We start from the raw sequence: 13,581 nt of genomic DNA, 5'->3' as shown, positions 1-13,581 counted from the left end.
TGAATTCCAACCTTTGCAACAATATGATGCGAATTCACAGTCAAAACCTTCTAAGGAGCCAAACGCTATAAGGAATGCGGATCAAGATACACTTGTGACAAACATGCAGGCGCGTACAGCATCCCACAGAACTGGTGAGAGTGCATGGTGTCCATCTATCTCTGTAAAAATTGCTTCCTTTGGAGCTGGGCGGAGAGTGGTGAAGATTTCCATTCCATTTTAGAAACCTATGAAAACAAGCATAACCGTGATTTTTTATGTTTAGATTGAATTTAGTATCTGTTCAACTGTTGTTCTTTGTTGCTGTTGCTTTTTTCTGGTAGCGGTGAAGAAGGCGACCCAATGTAATTCTGTTTTGTTTTCCTAAAGTGGAGTTTCTTCCTATGAACAGTGAGACTGTGGGGGCAGATTCATTCCTTTCTTTAGATAGGTTTGTCTGTGTTCCTAATTTTAGATGCTAACTTGTCAATTGCTGCTTGAATTTTACTTCTTCTAGCTTTCACCAGGAACAAAACAAATGTGGGTTGTAAGAACGACCCAAAAATATGAGTTTTAAGTGAAAAATATTTGTGTGTGTTTGCTTATGTCAAAACTCAGCTCATATGGCTGAATTTCCCCTGACTAAAATGTGGCTTGAAAGCTGGCTAGCTACTAAAAGGGTCTTTCATCCCATCAATTTCTGGTTCTGTCAGATACCCATTAAATGGTATAATTGAAGAGAAGTCTGGATGCTTTAAAAGCTAAAGTGCTTGGGAAGTTTTCTTTTTCTTTCTGTACATGCTATATTAGCCTGTCAGCCAGCTGAAGAAAGGGGTGTGTGACCTGAAAACTGGTCATTATATCATTGGTGGTGGTGGGTAATCTATATCACGCTAATCTCATTACTAGCCTGGTTGATGGGGGTCGTTATGAAAATTTAAAAAGAACACCACCATTTTCTTTTGCCTGCTGTATCCTGACTCCTTGCATATAAGCTAGCATGTTGGGAGCTGGAATTTAAAAATAACAACCCACCTATACCATTGGACTCAGAGTGGCTGCCAAAAGGGTTCAGGATTCAGCTAAAACCTGTTGAAAAGCCCCAAATCAAAAGACATTTCTACTCATCCATAGTCCATTGTGTAATCTCATTATGTTTGTCATTGCTTATGAAAAAGGTTGTTTCGTGTGTGTGTGTGTTTTGGGGGGGAAGGATCACCTGATTTTTCTTATGTCTTTTTCCATAATGTTTTCATAGTGAGACTAGCAGAGAGGCAAAAGGTAGAATTTAATCTTAGGTCATGATTCTGGGGCTCTGAATTCTACATCTCTATACATAGGCTCAAGATGCAAGCATCTTGACATTGCCACCATGACATACCTTGCATAATATTTCATTTTCCTGGGAAAAATGTTTCAGAAATAAATGTTTTTATGATGACAGAAAAATGTGACTCGGCGTGTTTATTGAAACCTAATTCTGTTGTTGTGGTCCCTGGAATGGAGCAGGGAAAGCCCTGCCCCATAGCCAGATGCAAACAGCTGTGCTACATGAATGGATGCAGGGAAAGCGGGAAGGAAGCAGAATCTCATTCACTACCCCGTCCCAATGCTCTACACATTCATATGGCTTTCTGCACAGAGACCCTAAAGGCATGCAAGCTTTTATGCAGGTAGGCTTTCAATGTGTGGCCTGTACCCTGAAAAAATAAAAGGGCATAAACCCCATGCCCACAGCATATGTGCATACAGTTTATACACTTGCAGACACTGTGTGTGGAGTGTTAGGACAGGGCTGTCACGCAGGACCAATACATGTGTTGAGTCACCACCCATCGTTATTTGGAAAGCGCACATGTGTATTCCAGACAAGCACATTATAATCTTACTCAGCTTGAGTTAAAGTGGCATCTGAAGACCATGAAAGTGGGGGGCAGGGGGCGAGTGGGAAATCCCATTTATTATAATGTGTAAAGTGCTGCTCCGTGAATATTTGTTGCATTTCACATCAGCTGGATAGATATGGTGCAAATATTATTTCCGTATAGGAAAATGGCAACATGTTATGCAGTCTTTAATCATAGGTACATGCTGATGTGGATATGTTGTGGAAGTAAATTTTAGTGTTTTATGGAAATGCTTTATTCTGTAGTTTAATTTTATTTTATGTTTTAATGCTTATATTTTAAAACTTATGTAACTGGTTTTTATGTCAGCTTAGAAGCTTAGAAGCCTATTTGGGGGCTAAGCTGTATAATAATAGTAATAAAATCACACATATTTACATTTTAAAAATGCATCTTACAATATCAATATGTGCCTTATTCCACCCTCAATCTGATATAATACTAGATCTGGTGTACAGCTCCTGAGTCTCAGTGAAGTCAGCAGGACTGGATTCCAAGTGAGCATGCACAGGATCTAGCTGAATCCTTTCCTGTTATTGAGTACAACTTAGTAAATACATTTTTCTGCATGTCATCAACACTAGCTAGATTTATTACTGCAGACTTGCACAACCTGTGGTCTGTATCAAGCCAAATGCAGCCCACCAGCCAGGTATGGCTGGCTGCCAAGGATTCAATAGATCCCTTGTTTACATTGTATGCTGTTAGGGAGTGCAAAAAGCAGACGATATCAAGAGGAGCATAATATATTGCTGATGGACTGTGTTCAACTTGCCAGGCCACAAGCTGTATAAAACTGAGCTACTGCTAATGTAGCTCATCTTGTTTTGACGCAATTGTGGTCAAGCAGAAGCCTTGCAATGTTTAGTAACAACAGAGATTTGACAGCATTCAGTGTGACATTTAAAATTCCACAGACGTATAAAGCTGGTAGCAGTTAAGTTCTGCTTAACTAGACCAGCAGTCCATCTGCAATTGACTTTTCCACATACAACTGGAGTTTTAGATGTAAAACTACAAAACATCAGGCTCCAAAGGGCACTTTCATACTGCCATACTTTTGTGTCTATCACTCATATACCTTCAGACAGATGCTGTTATGCATCCTTTGAGTCATACGAGTGCAACTTCATGTCCTATCAGAAAAGAAAGTAGGTAGACTTTGAAAAATAGCAGCAGCTAAATAACATTTTCAAACAACAAATCTGCTACTGTAACTTCCAGGCATCCAAATTTCCCTGAGCAAGCAATGCAGCTAAAATGGCCTCACTGAGTGATTGATTTGACGAATAGTGCAATAACCATCAGCAATCTTCATTTTATTTTAAAATTATGCTTTCAGGTTTGTTAATGAATACAACCTGACAGCTTCTCATTCCTCAACATTCCTTATCCCTTGAAGACATTTTAGCCAAAAGACAAAATGTAGTACAGTGACACCTTACCATCTTACAACCCTTTTACCGCCTACTGCTATTCCACTGCAGGTGTTATTTGAAGAATTATGCCTTTACATTAATATGCATCTCCATGCCAGCGTTCCACTGAGTGATGAGAGACATTTCTTGTTCCTCATTTTAAATAGGCTCAGAAAAGATAGGTTGTGGGGGTTTTCCAAGGAGTACCCAGAGGTCCCTACTCTTTCAATGGATCAGACAAACTATGTACGTATTACAGATAGGTAGCCATGTTGGTCTGCCATAGTCAAAACAAAATAAAAAAATTCCTTCCAGTAGCACCTTAAAGACCAACTAAGTTAGTTCTTGGTATGAGCTTTCATGTGCATGCAAACTTTTTTTTTTTTTTAAATAATATTTATTAAAAATTTCCAATTACAACAAAGGAACAAAAAATAAACAAAACAAAACATCCAATTTTAAAATCTTTTTCCAAATAACATCTTTTCGGGACTTCCCCTCCCCTCCCCCTCCTGTATTCCAATTCTTACAAATAAACAAAAAAAATTTCAACAAATTCTTATCCCAAATTTAAACTTATTATCATTAACTCAATTTTAAAAATATTTTCCCATCCCCTAAAATCGACCTGTTCCCTTCCGTGAGTTCCCCCCGTTAATATGCAATACAGATTATAATAGAAGAAAAATAAAAAATAATAATTTTACACCCTTTGAATTCCAAATTCCCCTCCCCCCCTTTCCCGGTTGCGTTCCCAATGTTCCTCGACGTCTGATGTCTTCCTGGAGTTCCCACATCTCTCTAAACCATAGTCCTTTCCCAGTCCTCTTTAATTTCGAATGTCCAATCTTGGAAGGAGTCTGTCTCAAAAAAGGCCCATTTCTTCCATCCAGATTTTTATATCTAGGAGTAAAAGCTCCAATTTTATTTCTTTAAACCTGTCAAATCTGGATGTCCCAAATGTTCCCACTTCCAGCTTTGTCCAGTTCTTATTATTTTTGTTGTTCTTGTTGATCTCACTCCTCCTTTTTTTTTTCCCCCTGCTCTCCTGCACAAATGTTCCAATTCCAAAAGCTTCTAATTCCTCTGCAGAGGCTTGTTATTCAAGAACAAAACATTACGTCAAGTCCCTTTCATTCTTCAATAGATAAATCTATTGTCTCCTTTAGTGCGTAGACCTCTGTAGACAAAATAGTATTCCATTTCTGCAGTTTCCCAGGAGATAGAAAGTTCTGGTCAAATTCCACGCCAACAATACTTGTAATGTCCCTCGGCTCCTCTAGGTGGTTTACAATAACTAAATTGCCTTCCAGATCGCGTCCACCAGTCAAAATAACTTATTATTCCTTGTTTGTAACAATTTGTATCCAATTTGTAACAAATGTAACCGGCAAAGTCCTCGTAACAAAGTTCTCTCTTTTATTCTTCCGCCTTGACAGCTCTTTGACAGCTGTCAAAACCTCTATTTCTCTTCTCCCGGCGCTCTCACAAATCGCTCCCAGGGTTCCGGGGGGGGGGGTTGCTTTTTAATCAATTCAATTCCACCTTTCTCCTCCAGCTCAGTCTTATGATTTTCCCTCACGAAGTTAATAACTTTGTCAAAATAGGGTTGCACTCGATCTTAGTTGTCAAATCCTTTGCTTTAACTCTTCTACAACAGGGGGGGGGGGCTGACTTCCTTTTTGCGCCTCCCCCGCTCGCTCCGAATTTAACAAAAAAATTATCCCCCTTTTTAGTCCAGGTTCCGATTACTCACGGGTTATTCTTTTAAGTCCAGATTTTCAATAGAAGAAGTCAGCGCTCTCCGTCGAATGGCATGCGGCTTCGCTCGGCAGGGGAAGCGAAGGACTCAAAGCACCCCCCCCTGTCACCCGCTCCACAGCCTTTAAAAAGGCTCCTTCGCGGGTCGGGGGGGCGCAAAAGGTGCCAGCCGAGTCACCATGTCCATGGGTTTCAGCACCCATGGTTTTTGAGGGTCCCCGCGTCGCCGGCGCGGTAGGACCCAGCCCCTGCCGAGCAGGCTCCCTCCGGAGCTCGGAGGGAGTCCGCCATTCGGCGATGGCGCCAACCTGGAAGTCGTGTGCATGCAAACTTCTTCAGATACACTGAAACAGAAGTCACCAGACCCTTCTATATAGTGAGAAGGTGGGGAGGGAGAGAACATATGTACATATGTTCTTTAGAAAATATATAATCTGAAGTTACTGGAATCTTTTGAACACCTAGCCTTTGGTGACACACATTCAGGGAAGTAACAAGATATGTCCCAAATATAACAATCTTAACCAAAAGTGATTTTCATTATTCACAGACATATTTGAAAAGCAGTGGCTTTGGGAGCACAGTAGATGAGGTGGAGCAGCAGATCAAGAAACACGAGGCTTTTGAGAAGCTTCTGGCCTCTCACGTTGAAAAGGTAAACACTTATACGATCCTGACCTTAAAGGAAGGTGTATTTAGGTTATAGGCAAATGCCCAGTTTGGTTCTTAAGAGTTGGTTAAGAACTGGTTAAGATAATTGGAATAATTTCTGTGCTAAGTGAAAACAATCAGAATCATGGCTACAAGAGCTGATTCACGCCACCATTTGGGGATCTGTTTTTTTCAGTGTCTTTAGAAGTTCTTCTTGAGACAAAACATCTGCTAAATTTTGAGGGAAGACAAAATAATTTCAACAGGTATAGCCCTAGGATTGGTAATAAGGCCGTTTTTCAGCGGGAGCTCAGCTCTGACACCTCTCGGGTAGGTGCCATTGCTATTCTAAGAGAACAAGGGAGAAGTTAATGGCAAGCTCCAGTACCTATTTTTCTTGAAAAATAGCACTGGTATAATACATTACTTTTACTGGCACAGCAGTCAACATTTCTGATTCCCTCCAATTTCATTAGGTTGAACTTCAGACTTGCAGTTCTAAGGATCTCATTTGCATCTATATTTTCTTCCAGTAGAAAAAAAATAATACTTTGTGAACAGAACAGGAACCCTTGATTGATTATGTATATCACATGAACGCACAGCTTTGATTTTAGGCTTGTTTCCTTCTCAGGAATTGTCTCTTCAGGAACAGTCAAGAAGACTGCAGCAGGACAGTGAACTGGATAGAAAACAGATTGATCTCAAGCTGAATGCTGTGTTAGAGAGAAGAAGATGCATCAAAGATCTCTCTCAAAGTAGGCAAGAAAAACTGCAGATAGCCCTTCTGCTGGCTCTCTTCTACCAAAATCTGTCAGAGGTGAGAATGATGCTATTGCCAAGATTACATTTTGTAATTCCCAAGTACCGTAAAGCCCAATTCTATTAATCATGTACCCATGGTAGTGCAAAAATGTGGTACATAATAAAGAGTATTACATTATAACATCCACATTTGGGGGGTAGGGGAGGTCATCCCATGATGCTCCTGTAACATTTCAAGAGTGATAACCATCTAGGGAGGGCCAATCACACAGAATGACCACCCAGCTAGGTTTGGGAGTGTCTATTCCATTAATTAGGGATGCGGGTGGCGCTGTGGGTTAAACCACAGAGCCTAGGACTTGCCAATCAGAAGGTTGGCGGTTTGAATCCCTGCGGCGGGTTGAACTCCTGTTGCTTGATCCCAGCTCCTGCCAACCTAGCAGTTTGAAAGCACGTCAAAGTGCAAGTAGATAAATAGGTACCGCTCCAGCGGGAAGATAAACGGCGTTTCCGTGCACTGCTCTGGTTCGCCAGAAGCGGCTTAGTCATGCTGGCCACATGACCCAGAGGCTGTACGCCGGCTCCCTCAGGCAATAAAGCAAGATGAGCGCCGCAACCCCAGAGTTGGTCATGACTGGACCTAATGGTCAGGGGTCCCTTTACCTTTTACCTTTATTCCATTAATTGGATCCACATCATTGGCCTTACCCAGGTGGTTATGGCCCTTTGGATGAAAAGCAGGAGGCTGAACATAATTTCACAGCAATCACCCAATGGCTACTGTATTTTCTGATAGAATGGCTTGCTATGTGGACCAGCTGTATCAGTAGTCTGAGAACTCCATAGAGCAGGTATGGAAAAGCTCCAGCCCCCATGGCCAATGGTCAGGGATGATGGGAACTGTAGTGCAACTAGGGACGTAATAAGACATTGTTTTCTGTTCCACCCTGTATTGCCTTCATGCAGCACTATTTTTGTCCATCTGCCATTCATCTAACACAAGAAGCTGGGTTATTTGTCTCAGTGACTAGTGTGGCAAAATTATGTAACTTCGTAGTTTATATTATTAATTAGGTAAGTTACACTGTCAATGTGTTGTTCTACCCTGTTCATTCACTGTAAAGGAAACACAATGCAAATGTGAAAGCAAAAAGACAACAAATACCTCTTGTTACAGATAGGTAGCCATATTGGTCTGCCATAGTCAAAACAAAATAAAAAAATTCCTTCCAGTAGCACCTTAAAGACCAACTAAGTTAGTTCATACCTTGGTATGAGAAAGCTCATACCAAGAACTAACTTAGTTGGTCTTTAAGGTGCTACTGGAAGGATTTTTTTTATTTTGTTTTGAATACCTCTTGTGTTTGCTAGATTGATTTCTGTTCTGGACATGAGACAAATAAGCAAACAAGAGCAATATCTGCCCCTGTTTCTATTTTTATCAGACTTCTCTGACATCTCTAAGTCCAATAATATGTCATGGTGTGTGTGTGTGTGTGTGTGTCACAGGTTCCCCATTCTTGCCATGGAGATATGAAGAAGTTAAAATTTGCCATTCTGAAAAAATCTGTACTTTTGTTAGCACAACCAAGGATCAACTCTCACTTTACTTTTTCATTAAATTTAGCCTGTTTTGAATATGCCCTTGGATTATCAGAACATGACTAGGGTGATCTTTGTCTTTGTTAGTTAGATTGATAGGGAAACCACTGTGTTAAATTCATGTGACTTAAGACACAAGGATGTCAGTGTTACATAGAAAGCAGCAGCAATATGTGTGAAATACTAACCACACTGATTCTTTGGTGACAGGCAGAGAGCTGGATTGATGAGCGCATGCAAAAGCTGGAGGATCCATCTTTCCAAAATCTTAGCAACCTGAGTGACAAAATGAAGCTTCTGCAGAAACATCAAGTATTTGAGGCTGAGATTCTGGCTCACAAGGATCTAATTTCTACTGTTAACACGGTGAGTATTGAATGGAGGTGCTGTGATCTTTAGGTCCCGTAGGGGCCTTCTGCAACTGTCAGATCAAAAGATGGAATAGCCTTAAAACCTTTTACTGAAGAAGAAAAAGATTGAAGAGCCTTGAATTGAAAGTTATTGTTATCCCCCAATGTGTAGATCTCTTCAGGTCTCTGAAGTTTGCTTGTCTCCATGTACTGAAAATGCTTGGTTACAGCCTGTATGAATAAACAGTAGTTAGGGTAATTGCTGTTGAGAGAGGCCAGTTCTCTCCCCATCTGCAAAAAAATAATATACAAATAAGTACAAATTCCTGGTTCTACCTTGTCCTTGACAAGAAGCAGCAGCTACAAGGAAGCCTCTGGAAATTATTCATAAATAATAATGGCTCTCTCAACAGCAGTTTGTTTTTTAAAAAATGTGGTCACACATTTTTAACCTTATCCACTTTCACAGTCATAAATCTATATGGAACTGCAATGGTTGTGTCGTCCAACCTGTTTCCTGTTGCTGCAGGAAACCTGCTATTACAGGCCCACATCCCTGATAGTTTGGCCCTGTGTCTCCCTGGCGTTGAGCTTTTCTTAGAAACATATGGAAATATTGTGTTTCATCTTTTTCTTCTTATTTAATTATTTCCTAATTACATGAAGCAAGGAGAAGCCTTATTGTGCCAGAATCACCCGAAATCAGGGGAAATCCGTCGTAAGACTCGTTTGCTTCAAGAACGGTGGGAGACACTGAAATGTGCTGTTGCTGCTCGTGGAAAGATGCTCGAAGACATTAGAGATTTCCTGGAATTTCTGCAGAAAGTGGACCATGTAGAGGCTTGGATCAGAGACAAGGTCAGTGAATTTTACTGGCTAGTTGCAAACTAGTCATTATGTGACTCTTCTGTAGACTATTATTACCATTTTCATATGTTTATAGCTAATGACTGCTCCCCGCATAAAACGGGGGGCACCCTTTGCATGGACGCGCGCAGCCCCTGGATCTTGAGCGGCTCCATCAACACAGGCTTGGCTTCGCCTTCCCTCAGGTGGGATACCTGGAGGTCTCCACCTACCTCAGTCAGTTGTCCAATCCCGCCTGGGGGAAGCATTGCCAAGGAGACCAGGCCAGGTAGGGGAGGGACAACCTGCCCACACAATAGAGGGAGGATCTTACCTGGGAATCCTCACTTGGTTCCAGAGCTTCTCCCACTCTACCCACCCTCAGTTAATGTCTTATTTTGCAGGTTAACTTTTCTTCACAGGTTTTGCAGGTTAACTTTTCTTCACAGGTATGCGGGCGCTGCTACGTCAAGGTCGCTGTTAAAGGGCTAGAAAGGAATTCCCCTGCATTGGCAGGTTTTGCCTTTCCCATAGCAAAACGTCACAACTTTGGTGGTATCAGGCCTTGGGCAAAATCCTTTAGTCCATCTTCCTCTTTGTGGCGGCGATACCAGGGTTCCCCGTTAAAGGGGTTTCTGAAGGGAGGCTTTGACCATCCGCCGAGAAGTCGTCATTGCTCTCCCCTGCGGCGGCGGCGTAACGGGGGCGGCTATCTCTGCTTGAACATATGTTCTCCAGAGCCGGCCCATCCCCCAACACACACACTGGATAACCCTGATGCTCCCTAGGTCCCCGGCTGGGGACTGGGGAGGGAGAACGCCCAATGCCTGAGGCAAGGTCTACCCACATTTGAAATTTAATAAAGTTGTGGCCAATTTAATCCCATAGCACGTTGTCTTGAGTTGTTATTCCACATGACGGGGGGGCGCTTGGGATCTGGGGGACTCCGCCTGTCCACGCAACAAGTTTTCTGTAGTTGCAAAGTCTACAGAAGAGTCACATAGTTTCATTTATTTTTGAACATTTCTCTGCAGTGTTCCCACAGCAAATGCATAAAGTATGTTTAGCATCCAGATCAAACATGCACATGCATTTTTAAACACATTCTGGCCTGTTTCACACATAACCTAAACCATGGTTTATGTAACCTAACTGTCCAACCCAGCAGACTAATGGTTTGTTTTCTGCCAACAAACCATGATTGAAGCCATTGTTTGTTGTTGTCCTGTTTTAACCATGGTTTGGTGTTGCATCTGAACCCAACAACCTTAATCATGGTTTCTTTGGCTACCTCACAGTAGATCATCATCAAGGCATGAGTCAAGAGAAAATGCAAAACAAGCCAGACTTTGGAAGAACAAGCCATGGCTTCTTTGCTCATCCATTAAACAACTCGTGATTTGCTAAACAGACCATAGGTTTAGTGTTGTGTGTATATACAGTGTTTTATGACAGAGCTCTTCTCCCAGGAATTTGGCCTTTCCTGCAACATAAAACTATGTTTGCTATATTTCAAAAGTGCAAAATGCACACATTTGAACATTCAGAATGATGGTCATCATGAAGATATGGGAAATCTCTTTAACAAATCAGAAAGTATCCGTTTTGAAGTGGTTTCCATTTTCCTTCTCTAAAGAGCTGTCATGGGAATTTTCTGATGGATATGGAGCTTTTTGCCAGCTACTTACAGGAGCATGCTGGAAATTCATTTGTGTTATGGAAAATGGCACCTCTTCTTATAAGAACAGCGCATGCATGGAAATCCTTAGGCACAAAGCTTTAATCACAGATAACTGTGACTTAGACTTCTATTGTTATGGCTTCATAAACCCAATGCCTTTTGAAACAGTGGGGATTCAGTTGTCCTCCTTTGTATTAGCATCTGTATCAAACACCAGGTTCTGTTAATACCTTTACCAGAGCAGAATGCAACACAGCAGATGTTACCTGATACTGTAAAAGGCATATTGCCACTCTCAGAATGGGAATGACTTATAGGGGACAGAGTGGGAAAACACCCAGGTGACAGGTGATGGATGTTGATACTCTGGACCTGCATTGTGCATGAGATATTAATGGAATGCCCATTTTACTGTTTTTCTTTTCCCAGGAAGTCATGATTAATATTGGTGATGTGGGAAATGACTATGAACACTGTCTGCAGCTGATGAAAAAGCTGAATGAGTTCCGAGGAGCATCAGGGGTAAGAGATACATTTCCAGATTCACCTTCCACAGCTGGATAACATCTAACTTTTCAGTGAGCTATTCAGACCTATTTGGCTGCTGCAAGTGTGAGTTAATACAATCCTAGATTGGTTGGCGTAGCTCTTATGTCTACCTGTTTTAGGTTGCATCCACCTTATTTGCCAAAAAGACCATTTGGCATAGGTCAGTTTCTCTTACAACATAAGTCAGCTATCCTGTAATGAGAAGCAATCTCCAAAGTTATGGGCCTAGCATATGTTTGCTAAAATTTTAAACTGAATGTAAACTATATGTGAAAATCTGACTGCACATTTTCTACAAGAAAATGAAAATGTGATTCTAAGTATCCAGCCAGACACTCATGTTTAGTTGTATGGCTGGAATTTTGGCATTAAGTTGCAGTCCTGTTACATTCAGCATTTGGGGCTAACAAGGAATTAAACCCTTTCCTGCTCTGCAAGAAACTGTATGACCAGCAAGAGTTCAAAGTGAGATATATGCCCAAACCAGGCAAATATGGACTTTCTAGCTATGTTTGATACTTATGGGAAGTCCTACCATTTGTGCAGCAAAACTACTTGTTGCACCAACATTACAACAGTATTTCTCACAGCAAAGGCATAAAGTATGTATGACATTACAACCATGTACATGCATTGCATTTTTAAAAATAATCACATACGTGAATCTGGGGGCCCTGGTCAGATCAGGCATCCAAGATGCATGCAGTCTGAATGCTTACAGATGTCAGGATATCACCCACACTTCACGTTTGCCAAGAGAAACGCTGGTCATAACAAAGTTAGAGATGTCTTGTAACTGATGAGCCAAGACCAGGTTATGTGTTATACACATCAGGTTTAGCAATCAAGTTCACCATGGCAAAACTCTTTCTTATTTCTAAATATTGTATACCGTTCCTTTATACATTTAATTGCTTGAATATAATATAATTAATGTAATGTGGGCCTGGCAAGATCAGCTTTCAAAACAATGCAAGCCATTAGGAAAATATAGTAACACTTTGAGCAAAGGCAGCATGACATGACAGCTGCTTGTTTCATCTTTCTCTGCTGTGACCTCTCAGTTTCTTCAACTCTGGTGCTGAGTCATCATGACCGAGTTGACTTATAGCTCCCTGAGGCTTTGCTAACTTTGGCACTGAACTGAGTTGAGCACTTGTGGCCAGTTGCTGTGTGGTGATAGTGGCCCGTTAGCTGCCACTTTCAGTTTTCTATGTGTGGCCATCTTTCAGTCATAAACAGAGTTCACAACCCCAGTGCATGGCATCAATTTTGACAGAAACAGAAAGTTTGGGAAGAGCCTCAGTTTTCTAGCAAGCGGGGTTTGGAAACAAATGGAACAATATGAAGCTGGATTATGTTTGCTGGGGCTTCCCTTCTTTTCATCTTCACTCAGAGATCTTCCTGTTTTCCAAGCATCTTTGTACTATGGGCCTCTCTCTCCTAATGGCAGAAGGAAAATCTGTATTGTGTCTATAACAACCCTTAGAAAGCTGGGATCTTGACAAACTTAAGTTTCCTTCTACAGTGCTTCCCTCTTCCCCAAAAATATTGGCGTGAAAATGCATCTGGCAGTTCTGGGCAGTATGCCAGAACTGTCCCATTTCAACTGCAGGAAATCAGCAGAGCTAGACCAGGCAAGGCAAGGCTAAACATTTCTTGGTCCCTTATGCCTTTGACAAAAACCTGTTGGCTATAGCAATAACAATAAAATCCATGACATTCAGTAATAAAATAATGCAGGGATGAGGATGGAGATCATTTTTGCTTTATGTCATAATTAGAACAAGGCTACCCAACTTTTATTATTTATTTATTTATTTATTTATTCATTCATTCATTCATTCATGGCTCACCTTTTACATGCATCTCATAGTGACTTGCCAGAGTTTAAAAAAAAAAGTTCAATACAGTACAAGGGGAAAACAACTAAATATAACTTTTAAAACTATACAAAATTAACACTTAAGGCAAAGACCTTTCATTCCAGCTGGAAAAGCTTGTCAAAACAAAAATGGCTCCCAATAGCTTCCGGAAAGTACAGTAGTAGGTTCTGCATAGTAAGGTGGCTC

The 13,581-nt window shown here is 41.2% G+C and overlaps 1 protein-coding gene across 2 annotated transcripts in view; it reads left to right on the top strand.

Annotated features, from left to right (window-relative positions):
• SPTBN5 (spectrin beta, non-erythrocytic 5) overlaps window positions 1-13,581 on the top strand; it is a gene marked incomplete at its 5' end in the record, with an annotated part of 114,041 nt that overhangs the window by 58,664 nt on the left and 41,796 nt on the right. For both annotated transcript variants that reach the window (XM_079964222.1, XM_079964223.1), the window contains 5 exons: window positions 5,616-5,720; window positions 6,351-6,536; window positions 8,294-8,449; window positions 9,100-9,291; window positions 11,390-11,482. In XM_079964222.1, the coding sequence (XP_079820348.1) occupies window positions 5,616-5,720; window positions 6,351-6,536; window positions 8,294-8,449; window positions 9,100-9,291; window positions 11,390-11,482 (732 nt within the window). The remainder of the gene's footprint in view (window positions 1-5,615; window positions 5,721-6,350; window positions 6,537-8,293; window positions 8,450-9,099; window positions 9,292-11,389; window positions 11,483-13,581) is intronic.

Source organism: Podarcis cretensis (genome assembly GCF_951804945.1).
Source record: "Podarcis cretensis genome assembly, chromosome: 1".
NCBI classification, from domain to species: Eukaryota; Metazoa; Chordata; class Lepidosauria; order Squamata; family Lacertidae; genus Podarcis; species Podarcis cretensis.
This window is presented reverse-complemented; position numbering and strand designations above follow the sequence as displayed.